Source organism: Merops nubicus, unplaced genomic scaffold (assembly GCF_000691845.1).
Source record: "Merops nubicus isolate BGI_N331 unplaced genomic scaffold, ASM69184v1 scaffold18825, whole genome shotgun sequence".
In the NCBI taxonomy this organism is placed as follows: Eukaryota; Metazoa; Chordata; class Aves; order Coraciiformes; family Meropidae; genus Merops; species Merops nubicus.
The window spans coordinates 825-23,537 of NW_008610538.1; the positions used below are offsets into that span (position 1 = coordinate 825).

At 42.6% G+C, this 22,713-nt stretch overlaps 1 protein-coding gene across 1 annotated transcript in view; it reads right to left on the reverse strand.

The window, feature by feature from the left end:
- The window catches only part of LOC103773577 (protein Jumonji-like), a gene marked incomplete at its 3' end in the record, with an annotated part of 102,881 nt that overhangs the window by 821 nt on the left and 79,347 nt on the right, over nt 1–22,713 (reverse strand). The window contains 2 exon segments of the mRNA XM_008940953.1: nt 3,947–4,964; nt 13,755–13,984. Coding sequence (XP_008939201.1) covers nt 3,947–4,964; nt 13,755–13,984 — 1,248 coding nt within the window.

The window sequence follows — 22,713 nt, forward strand, 5'->3', positions numbered from 1 at the left end:
AGCAGAGCACATCTTGCTCTTTGCCACAGCCTTCCCTATGGTTAAATCCACTCTCCTCCTCCAGTTTCATCCCCTCCTCCTCTCAGAGCACCCCCAGATATCTCCTGAAAAGTGTCCTTCTCCTGGTCGCTACCCAGTGTCCAGGGAGAAGACAGTCACCCAGCTCTTCAAAAGCCCCCACACTCCCACCCCCCTTCACCCACCACCAGTCCCACGTCTGCTTTACATAAGGAAGAAGCAAAACAAGTGTCAAGATGGGTACTGGCAATCAAAAAGACAAGCACTTATCCTTTCTGGAGGTGACACATCGATTATCTCATGGTGGTTTCTGCACAACACTTTGAACACAGTATTTAAAAGGAGCACAGTAATATCCTTAATTTCACTACAGGTAGAAAAATCCTTTAAAGAACCCCAAGGGAGGTGGGGGGTTGTTTGAGTTTGGTGCCTGCAACTGTATAAAAAGTTCCAGACACATTATTCTTCCAGTTTGAGGCCATACATATTTTATATTCATTATAGTTTTTTACATTTTAAGATGACTAGCACATTTCACACTCCAGTCAAAAAATAAAACCAAGAGTATTACACAAACTGCAGCATAAAAAGCAGCCAAATGGGTGAGGAACAATAAATGAAACATCATAAATATTCTCAAAGCACAGAAATAAATCCTCAGTAGAAAGAGTGAAGAAACAGGCCAAAGACCACCTACAATTCAACAGGGTGCTGCTGAAGGAAAAAAGAGAATTAATACAAAACTTGCGCCAACATTGCTGCCGCCACATTGTCTCTCCTTCCCTTTTTTCTTTGAGAGAAGTAGAAAAATCATTATGCCACAGCAGTTTCAGGGCACTTAGGAATGTTCTTATACAACAAAGAAGTGCAAGGGGCAGCGTTACAGGAGGTATTCCCTGCTGCATGCCCAGCTACAACACCTGAAGGTCGAGGCGTCTCATCTCTCTCGCTAGTGCAAACAGTATTACTTTCTTAAGCTCCTCAGTGCTGCACCTTGGATGGCTCATAATGGATCACAACTGTTCCTCCTTCTGCTTTCCCCTCTTCCACCACCCGGGCCAGAGCAGTGAGGAGGGAGGCTCAGCAGTGTCACCCTGCAGGCAGTGTTTTGGGAGGACAAAGGCTGTGACTGAGGCTGCTCACTAATGCTGGGCAGAGGTGGGGAAAGAGGGGAAAAGGTTTCTGGCTGCAGCCAAAACCAAGGCGAAGGCTTTGAGGAGCATATGAGAAGGGTGGAGGCAGGGCCATGGGACAGCAGATTTATTCAGTTTAGTAATTTTGAGGGGAGGGAGTTGTCAAAATGGTTAAGTCTTGAAGCTGAGAAAAGGTAAGCACCACTGGGGAAAAAAAGAGTTTGGAAGGTTTTCTTTCTTTCCTCCTTAATCTTTCCCATAACATCCAAGCTGGCCCCTATTACAGGCTGTTCCTTTTTTGCCCTAGCGTGGTATATGCACAATTCACAAATAAGCTGAAGGCATAATTCAAGACCGCTTTCCATCCCAATAGATTCAGCGACCTACATACAGCTGAGTAACATACTCCTCACTTCCGAAGCAGCGTGGCCCAGGTTTAACGCCCCACGTGCTCTCCAGCGGGACAAACAGCCCATCGCCAGCTCGAGGTCCTAGTTTCAACACTGTTTATGAGCTATTTAAGGAATGCAATTTTCTCCTGCATCACGGAATGATCGCTCATAATCACTCTGCAATCTCAGAGCTGGAGTGGCACATCACTCAGCCGGGGCCTCGTGGAGCTGGCACATCCTCCGCAGCGCCGGCTACGGCTCAGGTTTACAAAATGATCTCAATTATAACTCCATTTCACACACTCATAGCTTTGGGAAGCGTTTATAGCTCAGGCTGATGTTTTCTAGGATTGACCTGAGGATGTGGCTTAAACTTTCCTTGAAAGGCTGAAGGGAAAGAAAAAAGAAGAAAAAAGAAGTTTCAACTCCATTTAAGCACCTATAGAAAAATGGCTTAAATAGGAGACCTGGCACGTATTAACATGTTAGGCAGAAATAGCTTCTGACTTTTTTTTTTTTTTAAATTGTCTTAATTTCACTAAGTTAGGAATATTTTTAAATTGCCTAGTGAGCAAGCTTGTTCAAAAATGAAAAAAAAATATATTAAATCTTCAGGTATGCATTTAATACCAAATGCTGGCACTACACCAATCCTTGGCAAAACTCCCACTTACTTCAATGGGAATGTGATTTGGCCCTGTCTACTTAAATAAGTGTGCATTTATCACCACAGATTATTTTATATCTTTCCTGCTGGAACCAACAGATTTCTCATCTTCGTACACTGGTGGTCTCCAGCTTCTTTTCCCCATTTTGTTCTGAATTTTAAACACAAGATAGGTAGGAAATTAACTGCAGAAAGGATACATAGGATGCAAATTTTATAAGAGACCACCATTTGCTCTGGTTATATGGCACCCAGCAGAACAGAATCCTTGCCTATTAATTAGGCTCTTAGGTGCTTAAATAATACAAATAATTAAGAGTAATGCCATCTTAATGCCAAGTTAAGGTATTTCATTAAAAAGTTAACATTGCTCCAGGAGCGCTAATCGAGCTGTCTTGCACATTTGCTCCTCTCTCTTGCCAATGTAAATTTAATTCATTATTCTCCTCTATTAGCATACAACCATTGCATACATTAGGCATACAAAATGTTCACTTATTGCTGCTTGAGTGATTTTAATTTTCAGATTTCCTTGAACGTTTTTGCACGGCTACTGCAACAGAGTGCTAGCCCTTGTTCCTCCTCTTTCAATTCTGTCCTCTCTCTGTTGCACCCTGCATCGGTCCACCACGAGCTCTGCAATCTCTTTGTGAGCTTTTACCCATTTTCACTCACTGACCATATGTGATCCAAAATAAAGTTTGAAAACAGAGGAGGGGGGGGATAGTGTTCTGAACAGTTTAAACAGAAAAGTGTGTCCTTTAATCCAACTAGGGTCGATAGCTGCCTCTGATCCAATAATGCCTCAAAGGCAAAACTCTAGCCTCAAGTTGCAACATGCAGGTCCTGTGAGCTCTGACTCAAAACACTTCAAAAACAAAGGGAAGGGCTAAGGAGAATGAAAAACACAAGTTTGTTACTATGTCCTGGCTGCAAAGGCACTAGAGATGGAGGTGGCTCATTCACTAGTTCATTTGTATGCTGCGGTTGTTGTGTTTTTACAAACTATTGTCACATTTTTGTCACGTGTCATATTTGACAGCAGACCATAAACCAAGAATTCTGTTAAATAAGTGATTCTCACTCAGGCATTAGCCCTGGCAGACACCTGCTGGGAGAAATAATGAAACCTCCATTTTGCAATCAACCACATTTTACTGCCTATTCTTGACACTTAATGGTTGTTAAATGTCAGCAGGTCACTGCAAATTTGTGATTTTAAGTGTCTGAGTACCCAAACAGAAGTCAGTTCCGAGATATTTTCTTTCCCCCTTGGTTAAATGCTTTTAAAGGAAGGGGTGGGAAAAAAAATATTTGTAGTAAAGCTTGGCAGCATGGCAATCTGTTTGGAAAACATCTCTGGAATGGTCCAGAAAATATTCAGAGGCAACATTAGAATGGAGACTATCGATATCCATAGTTGTATTACCTACAACAATAAACAGCAGGGAAAGGAGGAGATCCTGAAATCTGGAGACCAGACTCCATACAGCATTTTTTTCCCCTGGGTGAAGTGAAGAGCTGGCAGGAGGAAAGTGGTGACACAGAGTCCCTCTGGAAAGCTCTCAGACAACCTACCTGTGTCGTGCCTCATCAATGGGTTAAAGGGAGAGCCCCAGAGCTCTACAGCGCTGATTGAACAGGGGTTCAGTTAAGCATAAAGGCAAACGCAGCATAAGGTTGTACACGGACACTGCAAAGCAGCAGCAAAAGGCCAACAAGACCACAGCCCTTACCTATGAGTGGGAGTTCGTCCATGGTAATGCCCTGAGATTTGAGGTGCTTCTTGATACAGGCCAGTCGCTGCACGTTGGGTCCCCAGCGCCTGCCTAGCTTGTGTATGTGCTGAATCTGTGTCACAAACCGCATTTCATCATTTAGCTTGCACTCAGGTCTCCAGTCTGGAGGAGGAATCACCCTGCACATCCCATACTTCTCTACCTGAGCTCGGACTGACTCAATGTATATCAGTGGGTCATGAAATTCCTTGGTGGAGGGCCTAAGGATGGGAATCTCCCCCAGCATCCCCCACCCAGACTTACTACTGCCCTTTTCGTGCTTTCCCATTGAGTCTTGTGGCTTGTGCAAGGACTCCGCTTGAGAGGTAGAACGATTTTCACAGGAGGCATTTTCAGTTTTGCCATGTGCTTGTTTCCCTGGCGTACTCTTTCCAGCAGTGGCTCTTTTCGGCCTATTTCTTTCCAAACTCTTCTCTGGCACTTCCTTTTTAAGGTGTCCATTCAGCAAAGGCTTTTCTCCGGCTGCCTTTTTGCTGGCAGCTTCTGCCAAGTTGACGGCCCCTTTCATTCTCTTGGTGGGCGACTGTGTTTTGTCCACGTGACTCGTCTCTTCCAGCCTCCTCTTCGAATTGCGCAGCCCCTCCCTCAACTGTCTCCCCACCTCCTTAGTGCATGTCTTTTGGTTCAACTTGCCATTGACTTTCACACCATTGACAGCGGTATTGTTAGACTTGGATGCTCCAAGGGATAGCACCTGTTTGCGGGTTTTTGCATTGCTACTTTCTGTTTTCCCTGAGATTGTGTGGTTGACAGGTGAACTGGGTTTGTGGTGATTTAGTTTGGTTTCCTTGACCAGTTCTTTCTTGGCTTTGGTGTATGTGACAGTTCCCTTTGTCACTGTTGCAGTGTACTTCACAGTTTTGGACGGTGAAGGTCTGACTTCTCTCATCTTTTTGGCACTGGCTGCATTTGCACTCGGAGATGACATTCGAGTGATCCCGTTGACTTTAGAAACCTGCGAGGCCAGGAGTGTTGTTGCAGGGGGAGCAGAAGGAAGGAAACAGAAAACAGAAAAATAAATTAATAATGTCACCATTCAGCCACGGCGTCCCGGCTCTTCCTTGCACTACCTTGTCTACCAGAAAGCTTGTTACGGTAGCACAAAACACAGGTAGTCTCGTTTACAAATTAAGACCCCATTACGTCTTTTTCTGGCCCTCAGACACTATCTCTCTCACACCCAAATTCCCTTAGGTGCACACACAGTTTACCACTTCTTAGCAGACCCACCAGTCAGTGTATACTATCTACTCAAACTGCACTGGGCACATTTTGAAAAAAAAAAAACACACTGAGATTCAAACCAATCTCCTCTCTAGACATACCCACATATAAAAAGAGATACTGAACACACTATACACCCAACAGAGCAGGATGACCATGAAGGATCCAGTCTGTCATACATATTAAATCTTGGGAGGCATCCTGTTGCTGAAGTCAGTAATTTGAAATAAAAATGTATGCAGTAGTCCAATAGATTTTTTTAAAGTTTGCTATCTGGGCAGTTTTGCTGACACACATTTTATTATTATAATCTTTTATTATTATTTTATTATGATACTACATCATATTCATCACTTCGTAACACGTCATTGCAACTTAGAGCTGCTGGTCCCTGCAGCTTTCTGTTAGGCACTGAAACCCAGCTATGAATCTGTAATTTCTATTTTAACTATAAGATCTGTTAAGCACTGAAAGCAACCTTCAGCTTCAAAGGGAACTGTGACAGCCCAGCACTGCAAGAGCTAAACCCCACTACTAAGAAAATCAAGTCCAAGTTTAAACCTCAAACAAATTTCAGCATTTAAACAAGTTTAAACATTGTCTTCTCACCTCCTTAAACTACTGTTGAGTGCAGAAAAACACATCCAAAAAGCAGGAACATGGATAAAAGTGCTCAAAGTGAAAGCCTGCAGTACAATCACCCCTCATCAGCGCTCAGGTGAATAACACTCTTCCTGCAAAGTTATAATATGTCCCTCTGGGATTTCAGAATCCTTGCTGAGTTAGTAAGCATGGCAGCTTCTTTCAAATAAATGCAAGAATTGCAGTCACTTCTGAAGTAGGGATTAAATGTTATAAAATAGGGATCAAATAGAGAGGGAAAAGATCATGCTGTGGTCTTGCATTAATCAACCTGCAGAAGAGGAACTGGAACCTGGGGATTCTGCTCACACACACACACAAGTCTGTGTATACACACATTTACTGTGTGCATTTGCTCCTCTGTGCTCCAGAAGCTGGCGAAGGAGTAACATCCTTTTAAAACCCATCCATATTCTTGTCCTTCCAAGGTAGAAACACTTAAAAGAAAATCCAGTTAACTGATAACGTGAGTTTTTGCCTTGAGGTTTCCAAGGATGTACGAGATATCATCTGGAAAGCAAATACTTGCTAACAGAAAATGCATTTACCATTTCCCCTGAAATTTAGGCAGGACTCTGCATTCGAAATGGAGGCCTGAGTTTGACTTTTACAGCACTTTTTCATGCTGCAGAGCAGACAAATGTAGAGAGCTGCTGAGACATTGCCTCTTGCCTGCAGCAGGCAGAGCCAGCACTGAACGTCTCTGGCTTTATAAATAGCCAGGAACATCGATTACAGATTTCATCTAGATTAATAGAGAAGAACTGATTGAGAACTGGAAGGGGAAGGTAATCTGGCTGACAGTGAACATGGAATGAGTTTTCAATTCTAAGACGTGACAACAGAGAAAGGACAACAGACTTAACAAAAGAAAAAGAAAAAAAGAAAACTAAAAAACCCAAACAAAAAAACTTGCAAAAACCTAAATCACATTCCCAATCAAACACTGCTTTGCAACACCCAAAGCAATTCCCACTCAGCAGGAGGACACAAAGCACAGCCCTTCTTGTCTGCTCACAAAGTTCTCTAATGACTGGAAAATTAGAAAAGATTCACAGTAAAAAGTCAGAACACAATTATGTGACTATGTGCAACGATACAGGTACAGCAAAAGCATGAATGAGTAAAACCAAAAAGGTCAAGGAGAAACTTCAGTTAGCAAGAGACAAAATGAAACAAAAAAAAATTTATAAATAACTTAAAAGTATAACGACAATAAAGAGCAGCGGAGATCAAGCACCACAGGAGGAAGGAAGACAAATGCAACAGTCTGGCTGAAGAGTCTGTGCTTCTTTTGCCTTAGTCTTCACCAAAAGAACCACTGCCTCAATACTTACCAGACACACAAAGTAACTAAGTTCAGAAAATAGCCAGGAAGGCAACCCCAGTAAGTTAAGTGTACCTAGATGACTTAGGGCATGGCTCCTGGAAATAAGCACAGTCTGTCTACATTCAAACCCTGAAATTGTTCTGGAATAAATCATCAAACAGTTAATTTGCAAACACATAAATGATTTAAAAAAAAAAAAAAATAGTTTTGCCCAAATATCACACCAAGCTAATTTAATGATCTTCTGACAGATACCTGGCTGAGCAGGTAAGGAAGCACCTCTGCTTCAGTAGGGCTCCAGTCACTTGTCCCACATGACATTCCACCAAACAAGCTCCTGAGACATGTCCCAGACTTAATTACTCTAAAGTGGCTTCACAAGGGATTAGTCACCCTCAAGAGAAGTCACTGTTGTCATAGCTCACTGCCATCCTGGGAGGGCATGCAGATGACTTTCTGCAGGTACTTGTCTTAGTGTTGGTTCTTCCAAGTACTTCCACTGGTAACCTGGATTACCATAAGATTTGCTGGTGACACACACCTGGAAGGGGCTGTAAGCACGCTGAAGACAAGGTGAAAATCAAAGGCCACCTTGAAGAACTTCTTTCAGAACATTTCCACAGTAAGAGGAAGTGCTATTTTTAGAAAGGACAACTCAAATACATGCAGGGGAGGAATAATATTTGGGGACCACAGCAAGCTACAAAACATGACAGTTGTACAGAGCACGCAACTCACTTTCTGAGACCTGCTGTTAAGAACACCAAAAGCAAGGGCTGGGAGCACAGGCTTTCGTAAGCAGGGCTGGACCCAGAATCAGGCCCACACTATAAGAAAATTTCTGACAGTGGATCAAGTCTAAAAATGTAAAAATGCTCAGATATTTGGAAAATATCATCTTTACTGGAAAACCAAGGGAGCTGAAACATTTTAGTTTGAAAGAGCTGACTGTGGGGCAACTCTGTAGCAGTCTTCTGCTGCATAAGGACAGCAATTGCTCTTTTCATGTTTACTGGGAAAAAAAGAAGAAAAAAACCTTTTAATTATCTACAACAATGACCTAAGGCACAACTAGAAAATGTGCTCACTAGTAGAAGAGGAAGTACCTGGGAGAAGCTGACGATGGATGTTGTGGAGTCTCCTCTACAGGAGGTTTTCCAGAAGGTTTTTCAAGTAGGCCACAGGTGTACTACTGGGCTGTCAGGTACAGCCAGGACACTACCTCGGAGTGAGCAGTCAGGCTGTGTGGAGGTACAATGCCACTCCAGCTTTCCTGTGTTTTTTTCTAAAGAAGTTGTGACAAGAAGTCTGAAGGACCAGCCAGGGTACTCCTTCAGCAAGTGGTGGTGACACAGGGCCTCAAAACAAAACACAGCCATGGAGAAAGTGCTCATGGAGAAAGCCCAGATCTTCACAGCTCCTCCTCTTCAAAGGCAAACATGGCATCAGAAGAGTCAGCTTTAGGCCAGAATTAAAACTGCCAAGATACAAAACTCTGGAAAACTGAATTCATTACGAAAATGTCAACTTATCACAACTGTTTAGAGGTGTTAGAATACCTCCACACCACAAAAGCTTCCATCTCTCAGGGCCAAATCCTGAACTGAACAGGTACATAAGCTTTGGCCATCTAACCTCCAATCCCAGATTATAAGCACACTATTTTGCATTTTTATTCAAACTTAGTGAAGTTATTCCAATGATGAATAAGTCCTGAAATAAGAAGACAGCTTCGAAAACACCGTAAGAAAGAACTTATTTCTGGTTGCTAACTATAGAGACTCCACAAGAAGGAAACACTGCTGAAAACTTCCTCAGGACCACCATCTTTCTAGCGCAGAGTCAACATGATGGTCTTCAACTGCTTCTCTCTCTTCCTTCCCCAAATGCCCACAGGTTTCTGGAATGTTTTCAGAGAGGACAGCATAACATTTAATATACAGCAGTACTATGGAGACCAGAACAGACCATGCTTCAAACAAGAATAGGCTGCAACAAATGTCTTCCATCTGGAAAGAAGTGGAACAAACAATGTGGTCATAGCCCACAATCAATGCAACAGGTGGATTCAGGGTTTCACACTGACAAATGTGAAACTCTGACTGGTCAGTCATCACCTACACATTCTCATTCTGTACTTGTATCTGAGGACCCATCAGACGATTGGAACCAAAAGAAACAAGAAATTGTGGTAGGCATTTCCTTACCTTTCTAGTGTTCATATGTCTTCCCCCAAACCAAACACAGACTCTCAGAGTCAGCCTAAAAAATTGGCCACACGGCCAAAAGTGCAGTTCACCAAACTAGAGTCTATGCCACAGCTCCATCTCAAGGCACTGCTTACACTGAGTGCATAAGAAAAGTCAGTTTAATTCCACTAGAATCACAGAATTGTTTAAGTTGTAAAAGACCTTTAAGATCATTCAGTTCAACCATTAACCCACCACTGCCAAGTCCACCACTAACTCATTTCCCTCAGCACCACATCTACACGTCTTTTAAACACCTCGAGGGGTTGTGACTCCACCACTGCCCTGAGCAGCCTGTTCCAATGTTGATAGTTCTTTCAATCAAGAAACTTTTCCTAATGTCCAACCAAAACCTTCCCTGACACAACTTGAGGCCATTTCCTCTTGTCCTATCACTTGTTACTTGGGAGAAGAAATCAATCCCCACATCACTACAACCTCGTTTCAGGCAGCTGTAGAGGGTGAGAAGGTCCCTTCTCAGCTTCCTTTTCTTCAGGCTAAACAACCCCCATTCCCTCAGCTGCTCCTCATAACACTTGCACTCTAGACCCTTCACCAGTTTCACTGCCCTTCTCTGGACATATTCCAGCACCCAAATGTCCTTTTTGTAGTGAGTGGCCCATAACTGAACCCAGTAGTTGAGGTGTGGCCTCACCAATGTCAAGTGCAGGGGCATGATAACCTCCCTAGTCCACACTATTTCTGATACAAGCCAGGATGCTGTTGGTCTTCTTGGCCACCTGGGCACACTGCTGGCTCTTGTTCAGCTGGCTGTCAACCAACACCCCCAGGTCTTTCTCCACTGGGCAGCTTTCCAGCCATTCTTCCCCAAGCCCACAGCATTGCCTGGGGTTGTTGTGACCCAAGGGCAGGACCCAGCACTTGGCCTTGTTGAACCTCATGCCACTGGCCTCTGCCCATCGATCCAACCTGTCCAGATCCCTTGACAGAGCCTTTCTACTCTCAGGTGGATAGACACATCTCCCTGCCTTGGTTTCATCTACAGATTTACTGAGGATGCCCTCACTCAATCCCCACGTCCAGATCATTGATAAAGATATTAAACAGAACTGGGCCCAGTGCTGATCCCTGGGCAACTTCACTTGTGCCCAGCTGCCAATTTAACTCCATTCACCACCACTCTTTGAGCCTGACCATCCAGCCAGTTTTTTACCCAGCAAAGCATACAGTCATCCAAGCCATGAGAAGTCAGACTGTCCAGAAGAATGCTGTGGGAAACTGTGGAAGGCTTTAAGTGCAAAGTCCAGGTAGACAACACACACAGCCTTTCCCTCACCTGCTAAGCAGGTCACCTTGTAGTAACAAAGTGATTGACATCAGCCTTACACGACACAACGTCTTGAGCTAAAGGTGAAACCAGAGATACGAACAATACACCTTATCTTTCCTTTTCAGCTATCTTCTCAGTTTTGCTAACATATATTTGTCTTCAGCAAAGTGAAGCGTGGTCTGAACGCTTGCAGTAAAATAAAAGATGCTATGATACAGCTTAAATTTTGTCATCTTCTGAAAAGCAAAGGGGGCCAGCACGCAGCCGTGCAGTAACCTGCACTCGTCTACATACACACCTCTGCACAGCTCCTGGGATCCAGCCTCCAGACACACACACGTACACAAAATCAAACCAACAAACAACTTGTCAGACAACAACCGCAGTAACAGGAGCAACATTACCAATACCAATGACAGTTTTGGTCCCAGACAAATTCAAGATATGCAACTGATCTTGAATTCATTCATAAAAATGTTTCTGTGTCGATAGTTGTGCAGAGCTAAATTACCATATGAGGCCAAGAGAGGGCCCCATTGAACTATATTTCCCTTGCCCACAACCCCTTTGAAGTAGGAGATTTGGGAAGATAGCAAGAGAGGAAGAAAGAGAGAAAACACATGACAAGTGCAAGGGTACACCAGGAAAAAAAAGACAGACAGACAGACAGAAAGAAAGAAAGAAAAGAAAAAATAAAATCTTGGTAATTTCTAGTGTTCTGCCTTCACTTTCTGCAAGCCTGAACAAAACCACACATAAATAAACCATGTAAATGCATGTGAACAAGGAGCAAAAACATAGTGGAAGGAAGAGGAACATGTGGCTGGCACCCTAGGAAAGCAACTCTCCTTTTGTAAAATACTAAAAACGTCAACAAAGACTCAGGACAAGGACAGGAAATTCAGGAATGTCAGAGAAGTCTAAGGTTCTGCAGAAAGCCAGGTCTGTCAGGCAGAATGCAGAGCCCACCTTTAATCAGTTACAGCCACATTGCCATTAAAACTGGTAAGAAAGTACTTATGTTACTGTGGGTTGCAGAAGAAACTTTGAATGCCTAACCTTTTTATTATTATTTTAAATAAATAATCATCTCAACTTACAGCCCCCTTATTTTCTGCATGAAGCTTGAGGACCACACACTCTGTGAGATGTCTTTAAGACAGGACTGCTGGTTGCACTGCATTGCTTTAGAGTCTCTCTCTCCATTTTGCACCACACAACTGAAAACATCTAATACTCTAGTGAAGCAAAACCTGCTTGTATCATGGACAAAATTCATCTACACTTGTCTTTTCTCCTCTGAGAAATGCCTTTATAAGCGATGGCAGTTGACTTGCATAAGAATTTTAACCATTCATCCTTTGATGATACAACTTTAAAGCATTTCAAACAAGTGTTTCAGTGAGTTAAAATAATTAAGATGAAGTATGAAGTGCATTTTTGCATTTTGGGAAACTTGTTCAAGATGAAGAGCTCATGGTAGAGCATGTCACAGCAAGGACCAAAGGATGCTGATAGTCACAAAAAAGCCAGCCAAAGGGATGCAAAAGAAGGCAGCCGTTCAAGCTGATGATTGAAGCAAAAAGTGCCATGGGAGAATAAAGAATGGAAGTCTTACAGAGGTAGAGAGTAATACACTGTTGATAGACTTCAGATCTCAAATTTGACTTAGAAGGCAATACAAATCCAGTGGAGGCCTTTCAGGAGAAGCTAAACACCACAGAAGCACAAGGCATGAGAGATGTCCTCAGCAAGAGCACCACCGTTCTGCTTTCTGCCATTCTTAATTTCCAAGCCTGTGACTGAGAGGTGCCATTCAAGGTCTTGACAGCCCTACAAGATGGCAATTCCAGCTCCACTGAAGCCCAGGCCAGACTACTTAGAAGAAAAACCTTTAGATGCCAGCAAATAAGAACTGTCTCTAATTGGCCTGTTGAGAACTAACCACAGAAAGAAAAAATTCAAGGGTTAAGCACAGGAAGCTTTGTGTACCGCACTGCCCCGGAGCAGGTACCTGCTAACCCAGCCCCAGACTGAGTGAGGACATTGACCAGGGGGTCTGAAAGGCTTTCATAAAAAATTATTTGACATTTGCTATTTCAGAAGCCTTTTGATCCATTCATTAAAAATAGACTGAGACACATCCTGCCCTAACACCAGTCCCAACCACCAAAAGATGGGAGCAGGTAGCTGCTAACCCAGCCCCAGACTGAGGACATTGACCAGGGGGTCTGAAAGGCTTTCATAAAAAATTATTTGACATTTGCTATTTCAGAAGCCCTTTGATCCATTCATTAAAAATAGACTGAGACACATCCTGCCCTAACACCAGTCCCAACCACCAAAAGATGGGTCTGCTAAACTTCCACACTCAGCTTCAAATCAGTCAGAGACAAACCTCTTGCTGATTTTTTCTTGCTAGTTTTCAACCATTTAATCTGAAATTCTGAATTTCTCCCCACCTGGTACATCCACTGTGAAGGAAGGTATATCCTGAAGCACCTTTCTTATGCGTCAGGCAAAACATTTTTCCTGGGCTCCAAGGTTTGTGTGGCCCACATGCAATACAAGATGCCCAAGCATGGTGTCAGCTTCTCTACAATGCCAGGAGCCTCCCAGATAACCCGACCAGACCAGAGTACACAAAAGAGTTCATTTTTCCACGTGCTGCCAGCCTTGGCACTGTCAGCAGAGAGGCCAACACGAGGGCCAGTCAGAGAGGTTTAATAAATGCTGATGTGAACTTTACTCTTTCGTATGTATACACTGGATAATATAAAGAAAAGGCAGTAAAGCATGGCTGAGCAGAATTCCCACGTATTAAAAAGTGATACCACTTTTCTTTTTCCTCTCCTTCTCTTTCTTTGGCTGAAAATTAACTCATTGTTGTCTCCAGAGCATGCTTTTAAGGATTGCCATGTTTGCTCCTGTGCCAGGCAGTGGAAAATGGAGCTAGCACCTGAGAAGCCTGCATTTCCCATCTCTGCACAGTGGAGTGCAATTCATTACCTGTTTCCTTAAGTCCTGAGCCGATCTATGAAGAGTGTGGTGGTTGCTAGCAGTGAGCCCTTTCGTGGAGGAGCCAGTGTTTGTAGTAGGATGGTGATTAGCAGCAGCCTGGTCTTTTCGGCTTTCAGCCTTCTGTTCGCTGTTCCTCTCCTTCCCTGGTGTGGCCTCTTTGCTTTTGTGTTTCTGAGCAGGTTCTTTCTCCTTTGATGATTTGCTGGACCCATTGAAAACTGAGAAGAGAGAAAAATCAGATTATTAAGGAAAAAAAAAATAGGGCAAACATACAAGACCAAAAACTCTTCATTTGAAACAAGCCAACTTTCTCTGCTGACAGTGCTGGATATTTAGTGAGCATCTTCTTCTGTCTAGAGTAGAATCAATACCGAAATAGAAACATGATTTTGCATATTTCTTTATATGAACAGATGATTTACTACAGGATTTCCTTTGCTTGTTAACACACATTATCTTCAATATCCAAATTAAAACATACAAAGAGTATTACTGTTTGGATTGACCTAATTTTAGAATTATCAGTTTGATTTTTATGACAGTTTTAATTAAGTTTTTGCTGTCGCAGTGAGGGAATTCTAAACATAACCTAAATGAAAAAGGATTTTTTTTTTTTTTACATTAACAAAAGAAAGTAAATAATCCATGAAAAGGTAGGTTTTGTTTTCATCAATATACAAAGTGCTGAACCAAACTGACAGCAGTTTGCCTACATAGCACACAAGCTGCAGACAGAAAAAGGTACTTCTGCAAAGAAAGGAAAATACTAAACCCATTTTGGAACCCAACACATAAAGGAATGCTGGGCCCTATGCTGAGCACCCCAGCCTTCTGCTGAAGTGAAGGAACAAGCAAAGCACAGAACCCAAACCATATTTTTTGTACAATAAATATCATGTAAATGTATACAAGTCTATCCCAGCAAGTTTTGTTCCTGTCCGTCTGCTGAATTTACTTAAGAACAGTTGTCAGGGAACATGAAAAGCTGAGGTAAAAAAATATGTCACATTTCTTTGTTTATTTGTTTCTTAATCAAATATGTGGTGAATTTATGTCAGTGCTGCCCTCTCTTCAGTGAAGCACTTGAAAGAGGTCCATGAGGCTTGTGATCCAACACCCACAATGGCACGTGTCCTCCTGCCTTCTCTGCTCATCTACTCTTCCTTTTTACCCCTGCCTTTTTTGCCATGGTTTAGGAAAGGATGTAAATAAGAAAATTCATAAAAACTTAATAGCACAAGTATATAAAAATTGTACTTAGTACATACAACACACACCATCTGTTTGGGAATATCAATGAAAATTAATGAAGTAATTGATTTCTTGTTAAATGATAGCCTTCTTTCATCACCAGGCTGGATCTACCTACGACACACACCTTTTTATCTCAGCTGTGAAGCTTAGCAGTCTCCACAGATGTCCTGTAGTATTACAGCAGTAGCAGCATTAATAGTAGCAATAATAATAGCTGGACAGAACAGGGCCATCTAAGGTACAATTTTTTTGAGTAGACACCTACCTCCAAACCTTCCCAACCAGCTACCTACCTTCCCACCACACCTCCAAATGCCAAAACTCCAGCAAGCTGCTGACACACTTGTTATTCCAGTCACTGATCATATTCAGTTGGTTATATGGGCTGGACAGATTATGTAAAAAATCAAGAATTGCAATTGCTCTTCCTCCTCTCCTCCTTCCCTCTTGCATAAATGGAGTAAGATTGAGAGAAGCCCCCCCAGACTCCCTGGTGGTTCTGTTATTCCCGAGCTCAGGAGCAACTGGCGCTGCCCTCGCCAGCCCAGGATTTCTGGGGGATTCCAGTGAAACTCCCGTCACCTCCGTGTCTCATTTCTAGTGATGGAACTGATAATAATTGCCAGCCCCTCTCGGGGAGTTCACGGCAAGACATTTATCCTCCTTGGGAAGGAGCTCTCCCATCAGAGGGCAGGCTCTGCAGACGCACAAGGCACGACTATTTATTTTTACTAAGCTGCAGCAGAGCCCCCGCCGGCAGCTCCGGCAGCACGGCGAGCAGTGCCCTCCCTCCGAGGGAACCAGCCCCCTCTGCTCACCGCCTCACGTCGGAACGGTAAGGCAGAGGGATTAGTTCTCTCTCTTCAGTTGCCACTTTCTAAGCTGAAAATTACTAAAACAGAAAACACAGCCAAAAAGCCAAATTGTGCGCTTTTATGGTTCGTGAAAAAAACCAAGCCAGCGAACATGAGACAAGGTATATTTTATATGCAACAGCTCGTTAATTTTAAGTGTCGTGGGAACCCTGCCAGTTTTACCCTCTGAGTAATTATCTTTTGTCTTAATTTGTAAGATTCTTGAAAGAGGGAAGAGAGAAATGGGAGAGAAAAAATGTTCAGTCTCACAGGAAAAGCTTAAAAAGCTTAAAGCCTGAAAATACAATAAAAAGGGAGAGACAAGATGCAAACCAGTCCTAGTCAGGCTGGCTCTAGTTAAACAGTAGATGGTATCAGTTTCTATAAAAATCAGTGTTTGTTTCTTCCAACACCTACAGCATTGTTCTAAAAATAGGGATAAAAAATATTTCTGCAATAATAAATTCTGCAAAATTCACAAACATATTATGTGAACAAGTACCAAAATGTTAACTTGATTAATTACAAAACACTATCACAAGCCAAGCATTTGAGGGGGAGGAAAAGAAATCCCTCAGACTATGATTTTTCTCCTGTCTGACTAACAATGTAGAAGTTATTTGGACAATAAGTAAATTATTTAGTACAATAGAGTATTAAACTTTGGGCCTAATAGCTAGTAAGACTGTTCAGTGAAAAGATGAAAACATTAAGAAAGATAAAGCCCCCCCAAGAAATCTCTTGTTGGAGAGTAACTCATAATAAGACAGAAACACCACTTCTCAAAGGAAAGAAAGCAATAAACCCCCCTCAAACCTAAAACCATGCATTAAATATTGTTAAATCAGATTTGGTCCCAGTAATAAAATTATTACTAATTCTTTTGTGTCTTCTTATGCAGCAAATTGCATTCTCCTTTGTGTCTGCCAGCAATTCAATCTTTTGGAGGCATTGAGAGAAGCAGAAGAGGTTTACCTCACACTTTACTAAGCCCAGATATAGGTACACCCCAGCCTTAACCTCCCATCCTAGAGAGAACTCTGACATCTGCAATATCCACTGCTCTGTTGGGTTTGGGTTTTTTTATTCCTTGTGGAAGTAGAAAGTCAATAAAGGTTTCATCTTTGAAGCAATAATTTCATTAAAACCCAGAAAGACAGAAAAAGGAGTCCAATCCACATGAGCCGTGAAGCTCATGTTATTAAAGCAGAAATCTTTTGTAGTCTTGAATTATGATTATTTTATGCTACCTTAATCAGTTCTACACTTCCAGCACAGCTTTTAGTCAAAGGTAAGAGCACTACTAACAAATAATTAAAAGTATAACTAAATTATTAGTGTTCAGACACTTGAAATGGAATAAATGGATGCTCTTTTATCTGTATATATCCGAATGCTCATTCTCAAACGCTGCATCCTCCAAAGCAATTATTATTAGTATTAAGCTGAAACAATAAGAGTCCCAGAGTGAAATACTTGTGGGTCTTCTGGTTAGCAGTGATGAACAAACGCAAAGAAATGGAACCACTCCATCCAAATCCCCCAAGCACTGGGGGTTTTAAACAACCAGTACACTCCCTGGCAGCAGAGCAGAAGCTTATGGGAGGTGTGGCCCCCATGGAGGTGTCACAGTGCTCTCTGTGCTGGGGGAACGGGACCCTGGGCACCCACATTCACCCAGGATCCCACACAGGGCCTTTGGGGGATCTCATTTCAAACTCTTGTGAGGAATCCCCAGGCAAAGCAGTGCACTAGGTGCAGCTAGATTTGTGGGTTAAGAAGTTTTGGTCAAAGAGAGCCACAGATATGCTCAGTCACTACAGAGTAACTAAGAGTTTACTATAGGAATTGACGCCGTAGTGAGCGACACATTTATTGTGTTTTCAGCAAGTTTCTAAAGTATTCCCACAAATGAATTTGCACGCAAATATTTTACAGGCTACATCCAGGCAGCCAATTTATAACACACACAACAATCAGGCTCTCACTGTGTAAGCAGCAGAATTACTGGACTGGGTTCAGCCAACTGGTGACTCCACGGGCAAATCTTTCTCTCTGAAGCCCTCCTGGAGACTCTTCCTGCACCAGCTATGCTTTATACTTGAGATAGCCAGAGAGTCTCTTGATGTCTGAACCCTTTTGCTGTGTGTGTCTGGAAGATGCAGGCATGGACCATACACGTACACGAAAGCTGCGTGTTGCAGAGCTCACGCTGCGTAAAGCGAGTGATTGCACATTCATAAAACTATCCAAAACAAAGAGGGAAGATAAGAGTGAAAGGGAGAAGGTTTGTTTTTAGAAGGAGAAAAGGGAGCCTTGCCAATGTTGTGAACCCGAGCCAGCTATTCCAATGCAAACCTCATGTTGTTACATAGATCATGTTTGGAAAGAGATGTAATATTAATCAACTTTCTGGCATTGAGTATCCGTTACTGTACAAAAACATTCTTGCTCTGGCTTTAATTCAGTTTTAAGTCACTGTGAAAACATTTATGTGGCTCTCAAACTGCCTTAAAGGACCGAGGCAATAATTCTTTTCCCCTCCCAAAGGAACTAAAACAATGATCTACTTCCATAAACCAGAATATTTTCATACTGTTGATTGCTTTCCTAAGTGTTGGGTATGTTCAGACTTCTATAAACCATTTCCAGCAATAGAAGCCATATTCTGGAGCCCCCCAACACGATCTGCCTACTCAGGGTCAGCAAAGGAGTACTTCAGGAGAAAAAGACCCCACACCACCATAGGAAAACACGTGGTACCGCCGCTTCCACACTTCTGCAGCCCTAACCCGGTGCTGTCAGTGGCCAGCTCTGCAACAGCATTTCCACAGCTGCAGGCAAACAGAAGGCGAGCAGGGGAACCATGGCAGGTAACGCTCAATTTCTTTTTGATGCTATCAATAATAGAGCACAAACCCCTCGGTGCAGAGGAATGTATCGGGCCACGGAGGGGAGAGTTATTGGTATGAGACACCACGTCACCGTTTGCAAAAATTCAATACCAAGTGTCTCATCTTAGCACAAATTCATTACTCTCACCTAACCATTAAAGACACAAACAACGGCACGAGGGTCACTCGCTAAGCAGCAAGTCCGTACGAGACGTGTCTGTCTGTTAGCACCAGTCTCTCACCAGGATAACAATTCCATTTTTTTTGAGCAACTTCCAGCTCCCCTATTCTTCCCCACAGGTCATACATCTAGCTACTGAAAACCCGCAAATCCCCGAATGTGTTGTGCCTGATTTGCATATTTAAATATGTAAATTACTGCAAAACGGGTAATTTTCATGTTACATATTTTTGCGGAAAAATTAAATGTGCAAAAATGTTTATTGCAACAATTACTGGTTCCATGGTATTTCAACAAAAGGCTGTAAATCATCAAAATAATTGCCTACCATTAACTATTGTAGCACTCTGCCTGAAATTTTCTCAATTCTGCATTTTAGCTGGATGCAAAAAATATTTTTATTGTAAATGTTTACCTCTTCAGGATTAATTTTACTTTAAAAAAATGCAGGAGCCTAAGACTCTATCTTATATATCCACCCAGAAATATCAAATTCAGTTAAAACTAAAACTAAATAAAGAATTGCAACCACGAATCCAAATTTTCTCACAACACACTCAAAGAGTAATGCATGTAAAATATATGCCATTAAACCCAGGATACACACATGCTGCATTGAACTAGCTCCTGAAATAATAAAAAAACCCTATCTACGATCTTTCCCTGCATCATCTTTGTTACTACACATGTAAGGAAATTACTCTGCTAAATTATCCATTGCAAATGGAGAAGCAAAACATTCTTCTATATTTCTGGCGAGGTCCAGGCTTTCCAGGCTGTCTGCTTACTAGGCGCTACTGCCAGATCTGTTTTGAAATTTGAGCTCCAAGAAAACAGTTGCCTATGCAATTTTCTCCCCCCTCACTCTAGGCAAAAGGCACCGGGGTGGTTTTTATCTGACCACGTTAACAAAACACAGCAGGGAGCAGTAACCATTTCTGAGCCAGTCTGTTTCCTGACACACAGGAGTTGGTTTGCTCTACCTAAGGAAACAGGACTTTGGAAAGAAGCCTGGTTACAAGTAAGGATGGTTAATTCTCATTTCCTAAGTGACAATTAGAACTTAACTGTCCATCTCAGGCATCTGAAGGCGCAGGTGACATTCCCAGGTATGCTGGCCCAGCCGTGCACTTCTCTCCACCTTTGAACTGCTGTGCTGACGTGAGAAATACCTAATCCTGCAATCGTCCTTCTCCAGGAAATCAGGCAGCTGCTACTGGAGGAACTGTGGCCTGCTGCATGCCATTTCAGAGTTGTCTGCACACGCTGCTCTTCCTCAGGCCCTTCTCCAGCCCAAGAGCCCTCTCGAGGAGAGCAACGCCCATCCCCTCCTGCTCTGGTGATGGGACTGATAACTCCCTAACTGCATCCTCCAGCTCCAAAACCTAGCCTGCCTAACATAACACTTGGCACCTGCAAACATTTTCCTTCAGGAGCCTGAAGAGAAAAACTTCCATTGTGCTGCAGAATGAAATCAAAGTAGGATTTATTTAGTTGTAAGGAATTCAAAGAATTCATTTTAAAGGAGCAGAGACCTAAGCCTACCCTCTTACCTACAACTTGGAATTTCCTCCAAGCAGCAGGGAGATGTAATTTGGAGTGGGCACCTCCCTGTCCCCCAGGGAAGCCCAGTACAGCTTGCTCACGGAGAACCTGCTCTCCCTGCACGTCAGCCTGCAGCAGAGGATGACTGACGCCCTCCTCCTTTTTCATAAGGTCAATTTTCTAATAGATCAATGTCTCTCCATCTCCTCCTCCATGTTGGAGAGATGCCCTGTCATCCAGGCTGTGGCTGAGAAGTTTCTCCCCACACCTGGCAGCTCCATGGAAGAAAAAACACACTAAGCCAGTGCTCCCACCTGCATCTTCCTCTGAATTCCTCATGCTCAAAGCCGTGCAGGAGTCTCAGATAGACCGATGGTCATCTGAGATGTGTACAAAACACAAGCTGGAAAATGAGCGTATCCATCTGAGCAGCATGCAAGCATCCCCTGGCTGGGTGTTCTGATCTAAACACCAAGAATTACACCCACACTCAAAAGGGTCAGTAAGAAGGCTGCAACTCTGTCAGTCCTTCAAATCCCTGCTCTATGTGCTGCACTATACACTAGCACCGTATCATCCCTAATTTTCCATATGTTGATTGTGAAATTCACCACAACCTAACTTAGAAGGCCTGAAGCTAAAAGGGAACTACGTGCTTTAAAAAGATTAAATCCTTCACTGAAACAGCAAGAGGGATTTCTTGATTCCAACTAAATGTTCATACTGTTTCTTAGCTGGGAAAATATCCTTCTGAAGTCGGTACCTATCTAAAGATCAAGTGATCAGCTTCTGGCCTTCTACCATTTTAAGCCCACTATAAATCCTAACTCAATTAAAATTGTTCTGATCAGGACCAAAATTCCACACCAAGTTCTTGAAAGCTTCTACAATCTCCCCCTCCTCAAAAGACATATATAAGTAAAACCACAAATCTCTGCTGGTTTTATTGCTGAAATTGTCAGAACAGTTATCAATAGTATTTGCAGCATATCTAAGACTAGATGACCTCCTGGGGTCTTCTCTGACCTGAATTAATCTATGACATGCACTGTGAGATCATACCACACCCTATAAGCAAGTAAGATCCACTTGCACGTTTTACTCTGCATTACAAAAGAACAGTTCTCTTGCAAACGAAACCCAAAAGTCTTTAGACATTATCTTCTCACAGTGAGAATTGTTCAGTGTATGTTTAGGCAGCCTGAAAAAGACAGTAAGGGGAAGGGTTATGTGCAGAACATCTCACACGACATGAGAGATACCTACCCACAACTAATGCTGGTTTCTAACCAAGGCACAGAGCACCACCAATGACATTCAAGCCTCTACCTGCTGCTAACTTATCTTAACACACGTCAGACCCAGTCTAATCAGCTGAAGTTTAGCAAGGACATGAAACCAATTTTTAAGAGCATGGTTCTATCCCTTCCCTTGTGGCAACCACAGCAGTATCTTACAAAATGGTTCAAGTGCAAGACTATCACTGCCTGCACGAAGACACAGCACGAAGGAAAGACCTGCACACTGCTGCACATCCCTCCTCCACTCCCATAAATGTGGGGCATAAACACTACTCCTGCAAAACACTTTACTTTGCTATTTAACAGCTGGATGTGTGCAGCAGATCAGATTCAGAAAGGAGGATGAAAAGGCAGAGGTAACAATCTGATGCTTTAAAGAGATCTATGTAAGCAGTAAGGTTGGAAGTTGAGCTGATCACTTCAATTCCTGCAGCAAACTATGCCTGGTGTCACACGTGCTTCTTACCCATACTTTGGCATTTTCAGCTGAGCTAGCTGTTCAAAAGGTGGCTCAGCTGTAACAAATAGTTAGATGTGCAACCCAAATAATGCCACATACTGGCATCAGAAGAGGATATTGGCAAATGACTTCACCCAGCAAAGTTGTTCTGGCCTCCATTTAGGAGAAAGCAATCATTTGACACTGTCTAATGACATTAATCAAGCTCTGAACCTTTGTTGTTGTATGTCATAGCAAATGCTTAGCATTTTTCAGGTCCAAAGTGCTTGACTACACATTGTATATTAAAAACAAAAGACTTTAATTCATTAAAAATAGACTCTCACGCTAGATTAAGTTCATTTGCTGCACCCGTCCCTGGTCTGCCTTTGTGTGTGGTCTCATTTAAAACAGACACACATGAACCAGAACCTACTTTATTCACAGGAAACAAAAATACTGTTGGCTGTCAACCAAAA